At 40.7% G+C, this 18864-nt stretch overlaps 1 protein-coding gene across 4 annotated transcripts; it reads right to left on the reverse strand.

Moving 5' to 3' along the window:
* Positions 1 to 2063: 2063 nt before the first annotated feature.
* Positions 2064 to 18346, reverse strand: LOC110489880 (uncharacterized). 4 transcript variants are annotated; one of them, XM_021562837.3, is made up of 17 exons: positions 17422 to 18346; positions 17072 to 17164; positions 16691 to 16924; positions 16374 to 16523; positions 14368 to 14604; positions 14064 to 14168; positions 13585 to 13836; positions 13083 to 13175; positions 10946 to 11170; positions 8155 to 8266; positions 7894 to 7917; positions 6685 to 6734; positions 6307 to 6537; positions 4927 to 5052; positions 4451 to 4687; positions 4266 to 4370; positions 2064 to 4074 (listed from the first exon to the last, which is right to left on the reverse strand). In XM_021562837.3, exons 2-17 carry the CDS (start codon positions 17162 to 17164, stop codon positions 4039 to 4041), a joined length of 2310 nt encoding a protein of 769 aa, XP_021418512.2. In that variant the 5' UTR covers positions 17422 to 18346; the 3' UTR covers positions 2064 to 4038. The 4 variants fall into 4 exon arrangements, with proteins under 4 accessions (XP_021418512.2, XP_021418510.2, XP_090055824.1 ...); XM_021562835.3 differs by having other exon boundaries at positions 6307 to 6540; XM_090199698.1 differs by having other exon boundaries at positions 16691 to 16921; positions 17422 to 18298.
* Between the last annotated feature and the right edge of the window lie 518 nt (positions 18347 to 18864).

Here is an 18864-nt window from a genome sequence, read left to right on the forward strand (position 1 = left end):
TTTGCACTTTTCGCACCCAAGTACATTCATCTCTAGGAGACAGAATGTGTCTCCTTCCTGAGCGGTATGAGGCTGCGTGGTCCCATGGTGTTTATAGTTGCGTACTATTGTTTGTACAGATGAACGTGGTACCTTCAGGCATTTGGAAATTATTTCCAAGGATGAACCATACTTGTGGAGGTCTAAAACTTTTTTTCTGAGGTCTTAGCTGGTTTCTTTTGATTTTCCCATGATGTCAAGCAAAGAGAGGCGCTGAGTTTGAAGGTATGTTTTGAAATACATCCACAGGTGCACCTCCAATTGACTTAAATTATGTCAATTAGCCCATCAGGAGCTTCGAAAGCCATGACATAATTTTCTGAAATTCTTCAAGCTGTTCAAAGGGACAGTCAATTTTGTGTATGTAAACTTCCCCCACTGCAATTGTGATAAGTTAAATAAACTTTAAACAATTGTTGGTAAACATTTCTTGTGTCATGCAGAAAGTAGATGTCCTAACTGACTTGCCAAAACTATAGTTTGTAGTTGAAAAACGAGTTTTAATGACTCCATCCTAAGTGTAAGCAAACTTCCGACTTCAACTGTAGTTCGAAAATGTAATTCCTCAAACTGTTCTTTGAAATGTGTAGTTTTCTTAGGAACTTCGTAAATATATTTCTTAAGAACTTCGTAAATATCTTCTCATGTGGCATTGACATTAGTGACGTGCTTGAAACCAATAAATACGCCTATGTGACAGGGATGATAGGATTTGGCCCACTATAATAAAGTGTTGATATTTCAATTTTATTAAATGTATTTTTTTGCTTTATGTCTCAAGAATAAAATGTTTTAGTTGGCTCGCGAACCCTTCACACACAAACAAAAAAACATTTTTCACACATAGCCATCCGACTAACGTTAGCTACTGTACATCAAAACCAAACATGTGTAACCAAGGAAAGCGCAATAAAATCTTCAGTAAACAAGAGCTTTAAGTGATGGTGGAGGAAATAGCAGGCAGGAAATGGTTGCTGTTGGGGAGACTTGATAACTGCAGGTTCACTGCAGAGACCAAAAAGAGAGGATGGGCGAGTGACCGAGTCTGTCTCTGCCATCAGGGGTATGGCAAGGGACAGTGATGCAGTAAAAAAAATAAGTGTTCCGACATCAAGTCGGTTGCTAAGAAGGGAGCTGAGAGACCATTCATGTGGACCAGCTGGAGGAGAAGGTGTCATCCATCATAGAGATGGTGGTAGAGGGACTGCGTGATCGTTAAATTCGTTAGCTAGCTAACGTGTAAAGACATTATAGCCAACATAGCTAACGTTAACATCGTTAGCTAAGTTCTTCTTTGCAAATTGACGAGATAGCGCCAGCTATTTAACACTTAGAGGATTGTAATATATTGTTAATATCTAGCTAGCCAGATAATGCGTGTTTAATTTGTATTATTGCTGTATTTAAATATCCTGAAGCCAACTGTTTCTGTGGCGCAAGAAAACATGAATGGTTACAAAAGTACCCATTCGTCTCAAGACAAGGGTTTAGCTGTCCTAAAGTTAAGTACATTTCAAAAGAAGAAATCATAAAGCATTATTTTCAAGAATACCATTTCTTCTGAACTTTTTTCTTAGGGAGAAACTTAGGTAAAACTTTAAGAACATTTCTAACAATTTTATTGAGGAATAGCAACTTTGCTTAACTTTCTTCTTCAGTCCGAAGGGGGGAAAAAATGACAGTTAAGAAACGTATTCTTAAAGTTTTGTTAATCCGGCCCCTGGACCCCACAACAGATAATGGGGATACTAATAAGATACAAAAAAATACCATAGGAAGTCCCACCCAATTGACCAGTCCATGCTAAAACAAACTTTGGGGGCAAGTTTGCCCTCTATCCAATTCTACTATGTAGAGGTGTTGCCAAAATAGGTTAAAGGGAAATACTACTGTTTTATCAGATGGTCTTACCTGGCAAATCATTTTTAAAGGATGGAACTAGAAAGTTCATTCTGGAACCGATGCCTGTAATTAATCTGTATAAACGCTGATGTCACCCCTGTAAATGACTACACAGTATCCACTTTGCTTATATCATCAGGTACTTTATTTGTAAGCATATTAAAGTAGAAATAAGTCATATTACAACACAAGCTAGGTTTCCACTCAATTGGCGACAGATTTTCATGCAAATATTCTAATATTTGCATTTTCCCACCAGAGATTTTTCCTCAAATTGACTTGTTGCCGATAAAAGGCTGTGGGTGATGACATAGTGCACATAAATACAACTTTTGCAGTTAAATTCCTGCATGTACCAAATGAAAAATACAAGCTTTCATTTAGCAAGACCTGATGAGAAGTTTGATATGTGCCCTAGCCAACCACACAAAGGCACAATGGATTCATTTTCCCAGGTTGACACAGACATGCTCAGGAAAGTGATATCACAACTTAAGCCATGAGCTGGCCTGGCAACATCTGCCTTCTCGATCCTATTCCCACCACCTTCAAAATAGTTTTTTAATTGCATATCTAAAGTACAATCTATAGTTAATCAATTTTTTTCATTTTTGAAAAAATCAAAATCTGGTTTTCGGGCCCACCACAGCACAGAGACAGCCTTAGTTAAAGTGGTAAATTATCTTAGAGCCAACACAGATGCCAATCACCTCTGTACTTGTACTCTTATATTTAAGTGCATAAGTGAATTTCTTGCATAGCAGTCAGTGCAAACTTGTAGCATATTCAAGGTTTAAAAAGCTTTCTAAAGTTTGTAATTTCCACTTTAAAATGTCAGACTTGATTTGCCCTAACGTAAAATGCAGCAACTCCAACAAAAAACATCCACTATAATCCACATTTACTGTTGCTGCAGGATTATCTTTCCGCTATAACAAACTGCCTCAAATTAAGATCCTACATTTGTATTTTTATTTATTTAACTAGGCAAGTCAGTTAACAACAAATTCTTATTTAGAATGACGGCCTACCCCGGCCAAACTCTAACCCGGACAACGCTGGGCCAATTGTGCGCACTGCCCTATGGAACAACCAATCACGGCCAGTTGTGAAACGCCTAGAATCGAACCAGGGTCTGTAGTAACTCATTTAGCACTGATATGCAGTGCCTTAGACCGCTGCGACCCTCGGGAGTTACATCTGTACTATACTTGCATAAAAAGGTTGAATTGAAACCTGGTAACCCACAAGAAACATGCATTTCAATGCAAAACGGCAAGGACAAAGATACCAGTCGCTCATTCCAACAGAGTAGGAGTGTACCTCAGGCTATGTTCAGTTCTTGTGATTGGACTCTATACACTACCGTTCAAAAGTTTGGGGTCACTTAAAAATGTCCTTGTTTTTGAAAGAAAAGCAATTTTTTTTGTCCATTGAAATAACATAAAATTGATCAGAAATACAGTAAAGACATTGTTAATATTGTAAATTACTATTGTAGCTGGAAAGGGCTGATTTTGTATGGAATTTCTTCATAGGCGTACAGAGGCCCATTATATGCAACCATCACTCCTGTGTTCCATTGACACGTTGTGTTAGCTAATCCAAGTTCATCATTTTAAAAGGCAAATTGATCATTAGAAAACCCTTTTGCAATTACGTTAGCACAGCTGAAAACTGTGGTGCAGATTAAGGAGGCAATAAAACTGGCCTTCTTTAGACTAGTTGAGTATCTGGAGCATCAGACACGCTGTGTTCTACTCCCTTCACAGAACAGTGAAAACTGTCTCTAACCAGAATATAAAGAGGAGTGGGAGGCCCCGGTGCACAACTGAGCAAGAGGACAAGTACATTAGAGTGTCTAGTTTGAGAAACAGGCGCCTCACAAGTCCTCAACTGGCAGCTTCAATAAATAGTACCCGCAAAACACCAGTCTCAACATCAGAGAAGAGGCAACTCAGGGATGCTGGCCTTCTAGGCAGAGTTGCAATGAAAAAGCCATATCTCAGACTGGCCAATTAAAAGAAAACAGATTAAGATGGGCAAAAGAACACAGACACAGGACAGAGGAATTGTAAAAACACATGGTCCTGGTCTTCAATGGTCTTCCTTTTGGCCCTTGTACAAATGGAGCTGGAGAGAGAAAGTGGAATTGTGAGTGAAACATTACATCAGACTTGAACAAGAATCTAATATCAGTGCTTTAAAATATTAGAGAATAGGTGAGAGGGAGGGGGAGAAATAGAGAGAGAGAGACAGACAGACAACCAAAGACACAGAACAAACATAACAGGTAGTGGAGGTTGTGGGGTAGCTGGTCATACCGTTCTGCGGTCCAGCACATCTTGAAGCATATAGCGGATTCTGGGGGAGGTCCTCCTTCTCTTCTGTATCAGATTAATCTGGGTGTAGTGTTCATCCATTCTGGGCTGTGGAAGTATAGACCGGCTAAGTGAATGCTATTGACTTAAACAGACGCACCTCAATAAATCCATACAGACAGACAGACCTGGTTCTTCTCAGAGTCCAAGTCTTTCCCAATGGTGAAGAGTATTGTGCACAGACCCTCTAGCGAATCATCATCTCCATCCTTTATTAGCTTTACGATGCAGTAGTCTATGAGGCCCTCGGTCATCATCTTCAACTTGAACAAATGGCAGATGAATGTGATGTTGCCTAGCAACTCCCGCTGCCCCTCTGCCTTAGCCTCCTCCAGCTCCTCCCTCAGTCGCTGACGGTCCTCCTCCTGGAAGGAAATCAGGATGTCTGTTCAGCCTGCCTTGTACTAATACAAATTGCATTGGACTAAACAAGGTACAAGTGTTACAATGATCAGTTGAAGGGAATACTTTAAATGTAATATCAATGTAAAGTTAATCAATTACAATTGTTTATAAAATAATAAGGTATTATGAAGAGAAATAAAGTTGATGTAATGTGGATTTTGACATCTCAAAGATGAAATGTTGCTGTATGATGTGCTACCTCAGTGGTGGTGTCGAGTTCCCTCTGCTTTTCTTTTAAGATCCTTCTATTATCCTTCTCAAAGCCCTTCTGGCAGTGGTTCAGCAGCAGCTTGCGGAAATTTACTGTCACTCCAGGTATTTTGAGCTGAAAGGGCAGGATATGTAGGAGACAAAAACTAATTAACGGGTTATCCGATTATGGAGCGAGAGAGACAGAGAGTTAGATTTGAATTATTTCGGATTAGATTCTGAACATTGACCACTATTACATTACTGTATTGGATACTTATTTGGTAGATATACAGTCACTAGTGAAGGTCTACACCCCTTGCACACAGTCTTCACATTTTTGCTGCCTTCAAATAACAGAAGGGTTTAAAAAATCTGGATTTCTTCCTACAGATCTACACAAACTAATTCCCATTTTCAAAATGAAAGACAAATTAATAAAAATTGTAATGTGAAGAAATATTGATTGCGTATGTCTTCACACCGCAGAGTTAGCCCAATACTTGGTGGGAGCACCTTTTGCAGCCATTACAGCTGTGAATCATTTTGAATAAGATTCTACAAACATTACATAACTCTTAGGGCATTGTTTTTAGTCAAAATTGCTAAGCTCAGTAAATTTGGTTGAGAATCATTGATGGACAGCAATATTCAAACCTTGTCTATATATTTTTCAAGCAGATTTAAGTCAGGGGGTTGATACTGTACCACTCAGAAACACTCAATACCTATTGGAAAGCCATTGGTGTGTTTTTTGCATTAAAATGTGCTTAACTGTCCCACTAAAAGGGAACTCTATCCCATGGTTAAGTTTGTAGAAGACTATGGCGGGTTTTCCTTAAACCTTTCAAATGCATTTTGATCTTGACAAACTCCCCAGTTGCTGCCGGTGACAAGCACACCCATAACATGTTGCCACCACAATACTTGAAAATGTTGACTCCAATGCTTCCCACAGTTGTGTCATGTTGGCTGGATGTCCATTGGGTGGTGGACTATTCTCAATACACAGGAAACAGTTGAGCGTGAAAAACCCAGCAGTGTTGCAGTTCTTGACACATTCAAACCGGTGCGCCTGGCACCTACTACCATATCCCGTTCAAAAGCATTTAAATGTTTTGTCTCACATACACAATTCACATCTCAATTGTCTCAAGGCTTAAAAATCCTTCCCTCTCCTTCATCTACACTGATTGAAGTGGATTTAACAAGTAAAAAGATTGTAGCTTTTACCAGGTCAGTCTGTCATGGAAAAAGTGTTCCTAATATTTTGTACACTCAGTGTATGTTGCCCTAAGAGCTGGTAAAATTGTATTAAAAACAATAAACAGCTATTGGTGACAGGCAAACACAAATACACACATGGAGACTTGTACAGATGCATACGTACCCCCTTGAGTTGGTTGCACACCTTTGCATAGACCTCAGCGCTGGTAGGGTTTAAGATGGCCCTCTCATATATAGAGTCAATGATGCTCTGGAGTTTGTCCTCTGTGTCAATGGTGAATGCACTCACTACCTTCATTGACTGATGGAAGTTCTTGGGAGTCAGGCTGGTCAGGATGTTATCCATTTGTTCATACATTTCCTCTGTCTTCACTGTCTCTAGGTCCACAAGGTCCTGCTTCAAGTAATAAGTTAAGGGGGCAGAAGAGGGAGTAAGCAGAGTTAAATAATAAAGGGGCAGCATCACCAACAGATATTATCTCCATCGTTATTCAACCAGGAGCGTATTACACATGTACATATTAATCTGACCAGATCTTACCAAGTCCTTTTCTTCCACTGCCTGTCTGCTAGTGCTAAGTGAACTGATAGCTGAGGGAGAAGAGAGAGAAAGAGAGAGAGGAAATTAAAACAAGAAGAAAGAGGAGGTTGTATGTCAGTCCTGTATGTTAGGTCCTTCACTTTATTCCAGTAATTGTGCTGTGATGGTACTACCCAACTAGCACATTTGGTTCCTTGGAAGTTGTGGGAACGTACGTTTTTGGCTTCCCACTGGTAAAACTGAACGTTTTTAAAAATTCTCCACACTTCTCCCAAAGTATTGAATGGAAGTGAAAACGTAGCCTGTTCAGGGAACGTACATACATTTTTTCAAGGAGGTTCTGAGAGCGTTTTACTATGTTTCCCTGAAAGTTTTCCTGGGAGGTGGTATTAACATTCTGAGAACTAAAATTATAGGTAATTAAATAACGTTCTGAGAATGTTTCAACACTGCTAATTTTATTTAACTGATTTTAATTCCAAGCATAGATAGGACACATGGACATTATTTTGCTTAAGCTTTAATCATGCAAACACATTTTTAATTGTGGTATGCCGTCAGTGAGACTTGAACCTATGATCTTGGAATTAGTCCACATTGCCACCACGACGGAGCTATCACGCCATGTTTTTTTTACTCACACAAAACTGTTCATTTTAGTTTATTTAAACAGACCACATTCAAAGGGAACAAGCACTCATCAAAATCAGGTGTGGCCAATTAGTGGGTGCGGCCAACACACATGAACGCACTTAACAAGATAGGAAATATGTTTTTAAATAAAATTCTTAGAAACTTTTTTAAATGTTACTAATGTTTTCTTGTGTTTTTTTTTTATAGAAAGTTTTCTTAATGTTCTGAGAACATGACTTTAAATAGAACATTGAGGAAACCTGTAGAAAACTTTATCATGAAGTACTGAAATTCCCACAGAAAAACGTTGTTTCTTAAAACATTCTCTGAACAATTTGAGAACATTATTTGAAATAGAACCATGAGGAAACCTGTAGGAAATGTTAAGATGAAGTACTGAAATTCTCACCAAAGAAACATATGGTTTTCAGAACATTATGTGCTAGTTGGGTAATCTGCACCATTCCCAGAACGTGGTGGGAAGGTTGTACGCAAACTAACCATAGGACAACCACGCTCTCACCACGATCTAAGAAACATATGGTTCTCAGAACGTTGTGCTAGCTGGGTACTTACTGTATGGTCCCAGACTTTCTTCAACTGTTGAAAGAAATAGAGAAAAAAAAGTGTTAATGTATGAAGGAATTTGGCTTGTGCACAGAAATAGTAGGCCTTGGGTTGCAAAAATCCCAGAAATGTAACCAATATTCCCAGGTTGGAAGATTCCCTGTATAAGGAAGGAATAAGCAGGGAATCTAAATTCCTCTAACCAGGATTTCTGGAGAATATGGGCATGTTGGGAAAAATACTGGAATTTTGCAGACCTAAAATAAGCACCTGATTTAGAAAACTCCACAAATTGCAACTTGGAGGAATCTTCAAATTTCTGTTGCATTTCAGAGGCACATGTCCTCACTTCTTCAAAAGCCTCAGTGATGCTGGGCAATTTCTACAAACAGACAAGGAAACATGCAGGACATCAGATATACCACAAACCCATTTCAGAAAAACTTCTTAATACACCGCAACATGGTAAAGGTCAACATATAAGGTGTTCATATAAATAGTTATATGTAGTGAGCAGAGATAGAAGTTTACTATATTATTGTTTAAATATATATTTATAATACCTTTTCAAAAAAGTTCATCAAAAACAGATCAAAACAATGAACTAAAGGTTCACAAGATATTAATTAATCAAGTCTTCCTGGTTTGTGAATGATATCAATTTCTCCCAGTTAATTTCAAATAAAGGATTTTGGAGTCTTAAGGTATATGTATGTCAAGCTTTCCATATTAAAGATATCTTGGATTATAATTTTGGGGCTTCTACTTTATACCAGTTCCTGGTAATGGCTTTTTTACTTGGAGCAAGGTGCCTTTAACAAGTATTTGTGACTGCCCATCACATTCTCTGGGACAAAAAAAAATGGTTGGGGTTGGCATCTACATAGCCACACAGCTGCCAGCATGGCTGTTGTATAGTTAGCTGTTGACTTTTGATTCTAGGAGTGATAATAAACGACTTGTTTCTCCAACAGAACTCTCCATGTTCTTGAGTTTGAAGAGGTACAGTGCATTCAGAAAGTATTCAGACCCCTTTCTTTTTCTACATTTTGTTACATTATAGCCTTATTCTAAAATATATTAAATTAATAAAACATCTTCAATCTACACACAATACCCCATAATAACAAGGCAAAAACAGGTTTAAATTTTTCTTAGCAAATATTCAGACCCTTTGCTATGAGATTCGAAATTGAGCTCAGGTGCATCCTGTTTCCATTGATCAACCTTGAGATGTTTGAAAACCTCATTAGGGTCCACCTTTGGTGAAATCAATTGATTGGACACCTGTCTATATAAGGTCCCACAGTTGACTGTGCATGTCAGAGAAAAAACCAAGCCAAGAGGTCGAAGGAAATATTCATAAAGCTCCGAGACAGGATTGTGTCGGGGCAAGAATACAAAAAAAATATCTGCAGCATTGAAGGTCCCCAAGAACACAGTGGCCTTCATCATTCTTAAATGGAAGAAGTTAGGAACCACCAAGACTCTTCCTAGAGCTGGCCGCCTGGCCAAACTGACCAATCGGGAGAGAAGGGCCTTGGTCAGGGAGGTGACCAAGAACCCGACGGTCACTGACAGAGCTCCAGAGTTACTCTGTGGAGATGAGAGCATTCCAGAAGGACAACAATCTCTGCACCAATCAGGCCTTTATGGTAGAGTGGCCAGACAGAAGCCACTTCTCAGTAAAAGGCACGATAGCCCACTTGGAGTTTGTCAAAAGGCACCTAAAGGACTCTCAGACCATGAGAAACAAGATTCTCAGAGGCAGGGACTGGGAGACTAGTCAGAACCGAGGGACAGATTAACAGAGCAAAGTCATCAAGAGATCCTTGATGAAGAGCGCTCAGGACCTCAGACTGGGGTGAAGGTTCACCTTCCAACAGGACAACAACCCTAAGCACACAGCCAAGACAACGCATGAGTGGCTTCGGGACATGAACCCGATCTAACATCAAAGGAGAGACCTGACAATAGCTGTGCAGTGACACTCCCCATCCAGCCTGACAGAGCTTGAGAGGGTCTTTAGAGAAGAATGGGGGAAACTCCCCAAATACAGGTATGTCAAGCTTGTAGCGTCATACCCAAGAAGACTTGAGGCTGTAATCGCTGCTATAGGTGCCTCAACAAAGTACTGGGTAGTGGGTCTGAATAGTTATGTAAATGTGATCTGTTTTTTATGTTTAATACATTTGAAAAAAATGCCTAAAAAGCTGTTTTTGCTTTGTCATTATGGGGTATTGTGTGTAGATTGATGAGGGAAAAAACAGTAATCAATTTTAGTATAAGGCTGTAAATGTACCTAATGTGGAAAGTCAAGGGGTCTGAATACTTTCTGAATGCACTGTATGTTGGGTACTGCATATATTGTCCCAGTCTTCCTCTGAGATGTCCTTATTCAGTTCCTTTCCCCATTTTTCTTTAATATAACGAGTTGAGTGTATCAGATCATGACACAGTGAAGAGGTTGTCTTCGACATTGCCTGTTTATATGCATTTCGAATCACATGGATAGTCATACGTGGTATGAAAGAAGGCTCTGTCATTTTTTTTCTCTTTTTCAAAATAGTCCATTAACTGTAAGTATCTGAAGAAATCTTGGTTTTCCATCCCACATTTCTCCTTGGAATGAAAACAGAGTTCTCCATACTCAATACTCCATACTCACAATGGCACACAATGCTGTCATGCCGCTCTCAGCGCATTCCTTAAATGTTTTATCGTAGATACCTGGTTTAAATTTTGAATCAAACGCAAACCATTTCAACATTCTGATTTCCTTTTCCAGGTTGTGTTCTACAATCCAAAACAAGAGGTCTAGTGTAAATTATGATATAGGGTTAAGTATTCCTGTATTCCCAAATGGGTGTTTATCCCCAGCTGAAGTTGTCTATAGTATAAGTGCTGAATGATATTGACTGACCAATACAGAGAAAATAAATACCTTTGTTCAAAACTGATCCAAACATTTCCCCTTATAAATGTCAGTGTTCAAACTTTACACACTTCAAATGTGCTTGTAAACATATGTAGCACTTTATTCGAGCGCTATTGATTTTACCTGTAGGAAATGGGGGTAGACCTCTATGTGTGGAAGCTGTCTACCCTCTGTTTCGGTTCTCTTCAGCTCATCAAGCTCCTGCTCCAGTGTTTGTAGGAGTCCCTCAGCCTCACTCACCATCTCCTTCTCTTTAGCTTGGATCACCTCTCTCACCTCTGAGCACCTTGTCTCAATCAGCTTGGTGAAGAACCTCTCACTGTCCTCCATTGTAGCCTGTGATAAGCACTATCAAAAGACAGAGAGAGAAAGAGGCATCTTGTTGAGACATTTGGCTCAGAAACTTTGGTAAGCATTGTCTGTGTCCCGAATACTCAGCACTTCCCCCAAAGTATTGACTTGCATACTCCCCGTCATGATTGATGGGCTGCGGGGGATAGCTGACGTTTTACAGGTTCCTAACAAATACTGATAATTTGTGTTTTTTAATGCTGATCTTAACTTTTTGTTACATAATGTCTCCGCCATAATTTCCTATGATCGAAAACGGCTTCTGGACATCAGAACATCGATCACTAACCTCAATTTGGATGAAGATTTCTACTTCAACGAGTCAGCAGCTCTAGACATTCTTCTTACTTTGTACCAGGCCCTAATCCCTGGGACTTGAAAGAGGAAGCAGCGGCTAAAAAGAGACAGGCGAGGCGGCATGCTAATGAGATTACGTCGGCGAACAAATAGACTGCCATTTCCCTCTGTTCTGATGGCGAATGTGCAGTCACTGGAGAACAAACTGGATGAACTCCGTTCGAGACTATCCTTTCAACGAGACCTAAAGAACTGTAATATCCTATGTTTCTCGGAGTCTTGGCTGGACATGGATAAGAGATATCTCGTGGGTTTCTCCATGCATCATCTAGACAGGACGGCAGCCTCGGGTAAGACTAGCGGATGGGGGTGTGTCTCTTTGTTAACAGCAGCTGGTGCGTGATCTCTATTGTTTAGCAAGTCTCTAGTTTTTGCTCCTCTAAGTTGTATACCTCGTAGCTGTCTATTTACCACCACAAACCAATGCTGGCACTAAGACTGCACTCAACAAGCTGTATAGAGCAATAAGCAAACAAAAAAATGCACATCCAGAAGCAGCGCTTCTTGTGGTCAGTGATTTTTGTGTTTATTATTGGTACTTTTTACCCCTTTTTCTCCCCAATTTCGTACTATCAAATTGGTAGTTACAGTCTTGTCCCATCGCTGCAACACCCGTTATCTGATAACATTGAGGTGTTTACCACATCGGTCACCAGCCTGACAGCACTTGAGTGGATCTGCAGAGAAGAATGGGAGAAACTCCCCAAATACAGGTGTGCCAAGCTTGTAGCATGATACCCAAGATGACTTAAGGATGCAATCGCTTCCAAAGGTGCTTCAACAAAGTACTGAGTAAAGGGTTTGATATTTCCAGTTTACTTTTTTAGATATGTAAGCGTTTTTTTCTTTGTCATTATAGGGTGGTGGAAAAAACTCTCATCAATTTTAGAATAAGTTTGTAACGTAACAAAAAGTGGAAAATGTCAAGAGGTCTGGAAACTTTCCGAATGCACTGCATGTTGGTTACCAGAAATAAATGCAAATAAAAAAAGCAAACACAATTGAGATTCACCCATAGACGAGCCCTAAAACAGCTCATCACACAGTGTGGGTGACTGCATACTTGGGAGTGTATCTGAAAGTGGGCGTTGCAAAAGAAGTGTGTGGACCAACTGCGATGGGTCTAACATTAGTGCTCCACTATCCGTTAGACCAGCTTAATGTTTACATAGCAGGTGAAGAGAACTAATGTAGCAGATTAGGAATAAAGTGTCAGGTTGGGAGAATGAGGATAAGGTTAGGAAAAGGGTTAGGGTTAGCTAAAATGCGTGGCAGGTTAGAATAATTAACGTGGCAGGTTAGGAGAATGAGGTTAAGGTTAGGAACAGGTTTAGGCTTAGCCAAAATGCTACAGTTGTCATCAATCGACTCATCGTGCAGCCCAATCAGCCACGCAAAATGGTATTGAGTGGCTACAAATCTGCCCAATTAGATGATTCACTTTCCATACAACCACTTCTGTTGATCCTCCCACTTCTGTTGACATGACCACTTTCAGACACACTACATGTGTGCAGTTATCCATGACTCCATCAGTCAGCTAATGTCTCACCTTTAGAGACTCCACTTCCTGTCTCAGTTTCTGTAGTTCCTCCTCTCTCTCCTGGATTATCTGTTGGCATGTCAACTGCACATTCACCTTTTTCTGTGGATAAACATACAGATAGTTGTAATTGACATCACACAATGGATCAAACCACATCCCTTTCTGATAGATAAAGTACCAGTCAAAGGTTTGGACACACCTACTCATTCCAGTGTTTTTCTTAATTTGGACTATTTTCTAAAATGTAGAATAATAGTGAAGACATCAAAACTATGAAATAACATACATGGAATCATGTAGTAACCAAAAAAAGTGTTAAACAAATCAAAATATATTTTATATTTGAGAATCTTCAAAGCAGCCACCCTTTGCCTTGATGATAGCTTTCTACACTTTTGGCATTCTCTCAACCAGCTTCATGAGGTAGTCATGAATGCATTTCAATTAACAGCCTGCCACATATCTATGTACCTCTTATACTAAGCCTATAATGGTATCCCATCCACACCTTTTTGGTAGCCCCCCGAGCAGCAGCTGAGTCTTCAGCTTTCAGCTTATCATCATGATGAGGACATGTGTTCTCCTGTAGTGGTATAGATGTGCTGATCAGCTTCTGATTCTTCATGGCTAATGATTTATAGTGAGGACGCAAAACAGGTTCTGTGTCTCCAGGTCCCGTGTGTTTCTCAGCATCATTGTCAGCTTGCAGCCCGGTCTTCTCCATCTTTTCCACCAACTCACCAAGCTGGGCCGTTTCTTTCTGGAGAGAAAAATACACACACAACAGAAACATTACATCACTCATCTAAAACATTAAATTTTGGCAATGCAATAATCTGTAATATTATAGAATTGATAGAACTGTAATTCCTACAATTGATGCATATAAACTACATAATATGGGTTTAATAGGCTAAAACAAGAAAATTAAACAACTAAGAGGGTAGATATGGGTGTTTAAAGAGGTAGACAAATAAATGGTCATACCTTTCGGAGGTCCAGCACATCCTGCAGCATGCTTGTGATTCTCGGGGAGGTTGTCCTATTCTTCATAATCTTCACAATCATGTTGTAGTACTGATCCATTCTGGGCTGTGGAAGTATAGACAGGCCAAGTGAATGTAGTTGACTGATTTATAGATCTGAATCTATTGGATTGATCAATCCCAAAATGTGGAATAAAAATGCCATTGATGCAATGCCATTAATTTTGCTGTCATGGATAAAAAATGTAATGTTTTTATTTTGTTCAAAAACAGACAGACAGATGGACAGAAAAAAAATGCTGTACCCTGGCCTTCTTAAAGTCCAAGTCCTTGCCGATGGTGTAGAGTAATGTGCAGAGACCCTCCAGAGAGTTATCATCTTGGTTCTTCAGCAGCTGTACGATGACGTCATGCATGACGTGCTCAGTCAGCATCTTCAACTTGAACAACTCACACATTAACTTGATATTGCCTAGCGACTGCCTCCGCTCCTCGGTCTTGGCCTCCTCCAGCTTCTCCCACACTCGCTGGCGCTCCTCCTCCTGGAAGGAATAAGGAAAGTTAACAAGTTAAACTATACAAATTGTTACTAGTTAGATAACAAACCATGTTCCAATTATCAATTGAAGGGACTAGCACCACAATATACACTGCTCAAAAAAATAAAGGGAACACTAAAATAACACATCCTAGATCTGAATGATTGAAATATTCTTATTAAATACTTTTTTCTTTACATAGTTGAATGTGCTGACAACAAAATCACACAAAAATTATCAATGGAAATCAAATTTATCAACCCATCGAGGTCTGGATTTGGAGTCACACTCAAAATTAAAGTGGAAAACCACACTACAGGCTGATCCAACTTTGATGTAATGTCCTTAAAACAAGTTGAAATGAGGCTCAGTAGTGTGTGTGGCCTCCACGTGCCTGTATGACCTCCCTACAACGCCTGGGCATGCTCCTGATGAGGTGGCGGATGGTCTCCTGAGGGATCTCCTCCCAGACCTGGACTAAAGCATCCGCCAACTCCTGGACAGTCTGTGGTGCAACGTGGTGTTGGTGGATGGAGCGAGATGTGCTCAATTGGATTCAGGTCTGGGGAACGGGCGGGCCAGTCCATAGCATCAATGCCTTCCTCTTGCAGGAACTGCTGACACACTCCAGCCACATGAGGTCTAGCATTGTCTTGCATTAGGAGGAACCCAGGGCCAACCGCACCAGCATATGGTCTCACAAGGGGTCTGAGGATCTAATCTCGGTACCTAATGGCAGTCAGGCTACCTCTGGCGAGCACATGAGGGCTGTGCAGCCCCCCAAAGAAATGCCACCCCACACCATGACTGACCCACCGCCAAACCGGTCATGCTGGAGGATGTTGCAGGCAGCAGAACGTTCTCCACGGCGTCTCCAGACTGTCACGTCTGTCATATGTGCTCAGTGTGAACCTGCTTTCATCTGTGAAGAGCACAGGACGCCAGTGGCGAATTTGCCAATCTTGGTATTCTCTGGCAAATGCCAAACGTCCTGCATGGTGTTGGGCTGTAAGCACAACCCCCACCTGTGGACGTCGGGCCCTCATACCACCCTCATGGAGTCTGTTTCTGACTGTTTGAGCAGAGACATGCACATTTCTGGCCTGCTGGAGGTCATTTTGCAGGGCTCTGCAGGGCTCTGGCAGTGCTGGGTTGTTGCCCTCCTACGGCCTCCTCCACGTCTCCATGCTCTGGACACTACGCTGACAGACACAGAAAACCTTCTTGTCACAGCTCGCATTGATGGTCCATCCTGGATGAGCTGCACTACCTGAGCCACTTGTGTGGGTTGTAGACTCCGTCTCATGCTACCACGAGAGTGAAAGCACCGCCAGCATTCAAAAGTGACCAAAACATCAGCCAGGAAGCATAGGAACTGAGAAGTGGTCTGTGGTTATCACCTGCAGAACCACTCCTTTATTGGGGGTGTCTTGCTAATTGCCTATAATTTCCACCTGTTGCCTATTCCATTTGCACAACAGCATGTGAAATGTATTGTCAATCAGTGTTGCTTCAATCAGTGGACAGTTTGATTTCACAGAAGTGTTATTGACTTGGAGTTACATTGTGTTGTTTAAGTGTTCCCTTTATTTTTTTGAGCAGTGTATTACCAATGCACAGTTAGGGCAACATAATCAATCGCACATCAAAGCATTAAAATCATACAGAAAAATGAATATCATTTAGATCAGATTAGAATATCTCAAAAAGATGTTTCAAAATGTTGGTCTATAATGTAGTCGACAGTGTGTCTGAAGGGATGGATGTGCTACCTTGGTGATGGCATCCACCATTTCCTGTTTTTGACGGAAGATTTCGCAACCGTTTCTCGCCATGTTCTCAAAGTTTGCTTGGACTCGGTTCAGAAACAGCTTGCGGAAATTTACTGTCACTCCTGGTTTGGCAGCGGTGGGTACTCTAAGCTGAGGAGGAAGATATGCAGAAGGGAGAAAAAAAACGCAGGTTAAAAGCACAATATGTATGATTTCCTGCTGTTCTTGGTGTGTGGTCACTGGCATTTGACAAAAAATAGCAATCACCTCTGAGAAACAGACAAAATAAAAAAAGACGGAGAATTGTATAGACTTACCCCCATGAGGCAGTGGCAGATGTTGGCATAGGTCGCAGACCTGGTAGGATGTGCCAGGGCCCTCTCATATATGAGGTGAATGATGCCCTTCAGTCTGGCCTCTGTGTTAATGGTGAACTCAGTAATTGCCAACATCGATTGCTGGAAGTTGTTTTGATTTACCCTATCCAGGATGTAATCCATTTGAGCATACAGTTCCTGTGTCTTCTCTAGCTCTGGATCCTGAAACTCCTTCTTCAAGTTATAAATTGGGGGACAGGTGAGGCAGTGACAGACATCAAAGTTAAAGAGGGTAAGGAGGTCAGAGAAACAATTAGGGGGCAGTATGATATCACCAACAATTTAATCAGCAGGGAATCACTGAACACACTCTGGACTTACCAATTTCTGATTTTCCACAGCCTGTCCACTGGAAGAGTGAGCTGGTGACTGGGTTTCTTGTTTGCATGTCTTCTTGGTCCCACTCATCTTCATCTGTGGACAAACACGCACTGGTATTGAGGCAATAACTACCGTGGTATTACAACATACACTCTTCCTGAATGTTATATTGTGATAGATAGAAATGTGTATTTGCCTTCTCTGGTAGATGGGAGGGGCCTGTGTAATTCACTGAACTCACATGACATGTAAAGTACAATGTACACGTAGGCTAATTTCATACTGTGAAACATTCAATGATACTCCATGTAGTTTAGTCACTGCAGACAGGAAAACGTTATTATCCATACCTATTTCTTGTTAACCAGGTGCTGATTTCTCAGCATATGTTTGCTGAGTATTTCCTCAGTATGTTTCCTCAGTATATGACTTGGAGTATATGACTATGTTTCCAGATCCAGTGTCATCCGTTTGCAATCCAGTCTTCTTTATTTTTTCAATTTCATCAAACTTGGTGATTGTGTTTAGTACAGGTATTGGGGTGTAGGTCTCTCTGCACTGGAAGCATATCTGGTCAGGATTACCTTGGTCATCTTGATCCCAGTTACCAATACATAATTTGCAGTAACTCTGTACACAGGGAATTCTCACCGGATTCAGTAAACCCACACAGATTAGACAATTTAATTTTTTTCTGATTCAAAATATCAATAGTTTGAGCCACAGTAGTTGAGTCACTGCAGGTTACTAACGAACGATATTTCCGGTGCATTCTTAATAAAACACGTCACTGTACTGCTACAGCGCAGTTGTTGGTTTTGTTTCTTGTACTGCTAGCGTACCAAAATATAGACCACTGTCTGTAGTTTCCAACGTCAGGGTAGAACAAACAACGAGGTGGGCGGAGCCAAACACGAGCTAGCGAGAGCCTATTGGCGCGTTCTAGCATATGTTTCCGTATTTCCGTTAGTAAACGACTCTGAAGTGAACGTGTACAATAACTCAATTCGCACTTGCACTCCTTCTAAAGAACGCCATTTTAGAAACGTTGGCAAAGGGTAAAGTCTACAACAAAAAAATCTACTCAGTTCGTAACATATTTTAGTTTTGGAAACAGTGAAAAAAGGAGGAACCCGCACACAGTTCCTGATAGTATCACTGCTCTTTATTAAGCATTTCGATACACTCGCAATAACATCGGCTAACCATGTGTATTTGAGTTTACGTATCTGCCTCACGGTTTTCGTCAGAGCGTTTGTGAGTTTCTTCTTCTATGATGTTTAACGGTGGTTGGCATCCAATTTGTTGCATTACCGCCACCTACTAGACTGGAGTACAACTCCATTACATTTAATGTTTTCCTACCTCATGCCATCATCCTGAAAAGATGGGACATCACCACTTAACACACCCTGTAACTCTTCTGCTGTCAAGTCTTGCACACCTAAATACCGCTATGCAGCTGCCACCACAACCTCAATTTTCTGAGACTTCCGATCCATCCCTGCAGTACAATTAATAACCATTGCAATAAATGCTAAAAATCCCATTTTACTGAAACTTATATCACCTTTTGGCCACCTTCATACCACCTTCTGTACTGGTATATCTCTACTACTCTCACCACTCCTCCCCCTTAACCCCTTCCTCTACTTTCTTCAATGCCTCAGTATATGACAACTTCTGCACTACTGTAACCCTGGAAACTACAACCTGCTTCTCTGGCATGGGACATTTCTGATCCCCAGCTCCATAGGCACCCCTACAATTAACACATTCCACTACTTTCCCCA

This window comes from Oncorhynchus mykiss, chromosome 15 (assembly GCF_057628025.1).
Source record: "Oncorhynchus mykiss isolate SJ-2025 chromosome 15, ASM5762802v1, whole genome shotgun sequence".
NCBI classification, from domain to species: Eukaryota; Metazoa; Chordata; class Actinopteri; order Salmoniformes; family Salmonidae; genus Oncorhynchus; species Oncorhynchus mykiss.

Excerpts from the sequence above, each read along its gene's own strand:
- LOC110489880 (XM_021562835.3), bottom strand. The coding sequence starts at position 17,164 with ATGAAGATGAGTGGGACCAAGAAGACATGCAAACAAGAAACCCAGTCA. Across the intron at positions 14,605-16,373 it reads TGGTGGATGCCATCACCAAG|GAGGAGGAGCGCCAGCGAGT; the intron begins GTAGCACATCCA and ends TATTCCTTCCAG. Across the intron at positions 8,267-10,945 it reads TCTACCCCCATTTCCTACAG|AAATTGCCCAGCATCACTGA; the intron begins GTAAAATCAATA and ends GTCTGTTTGTAG.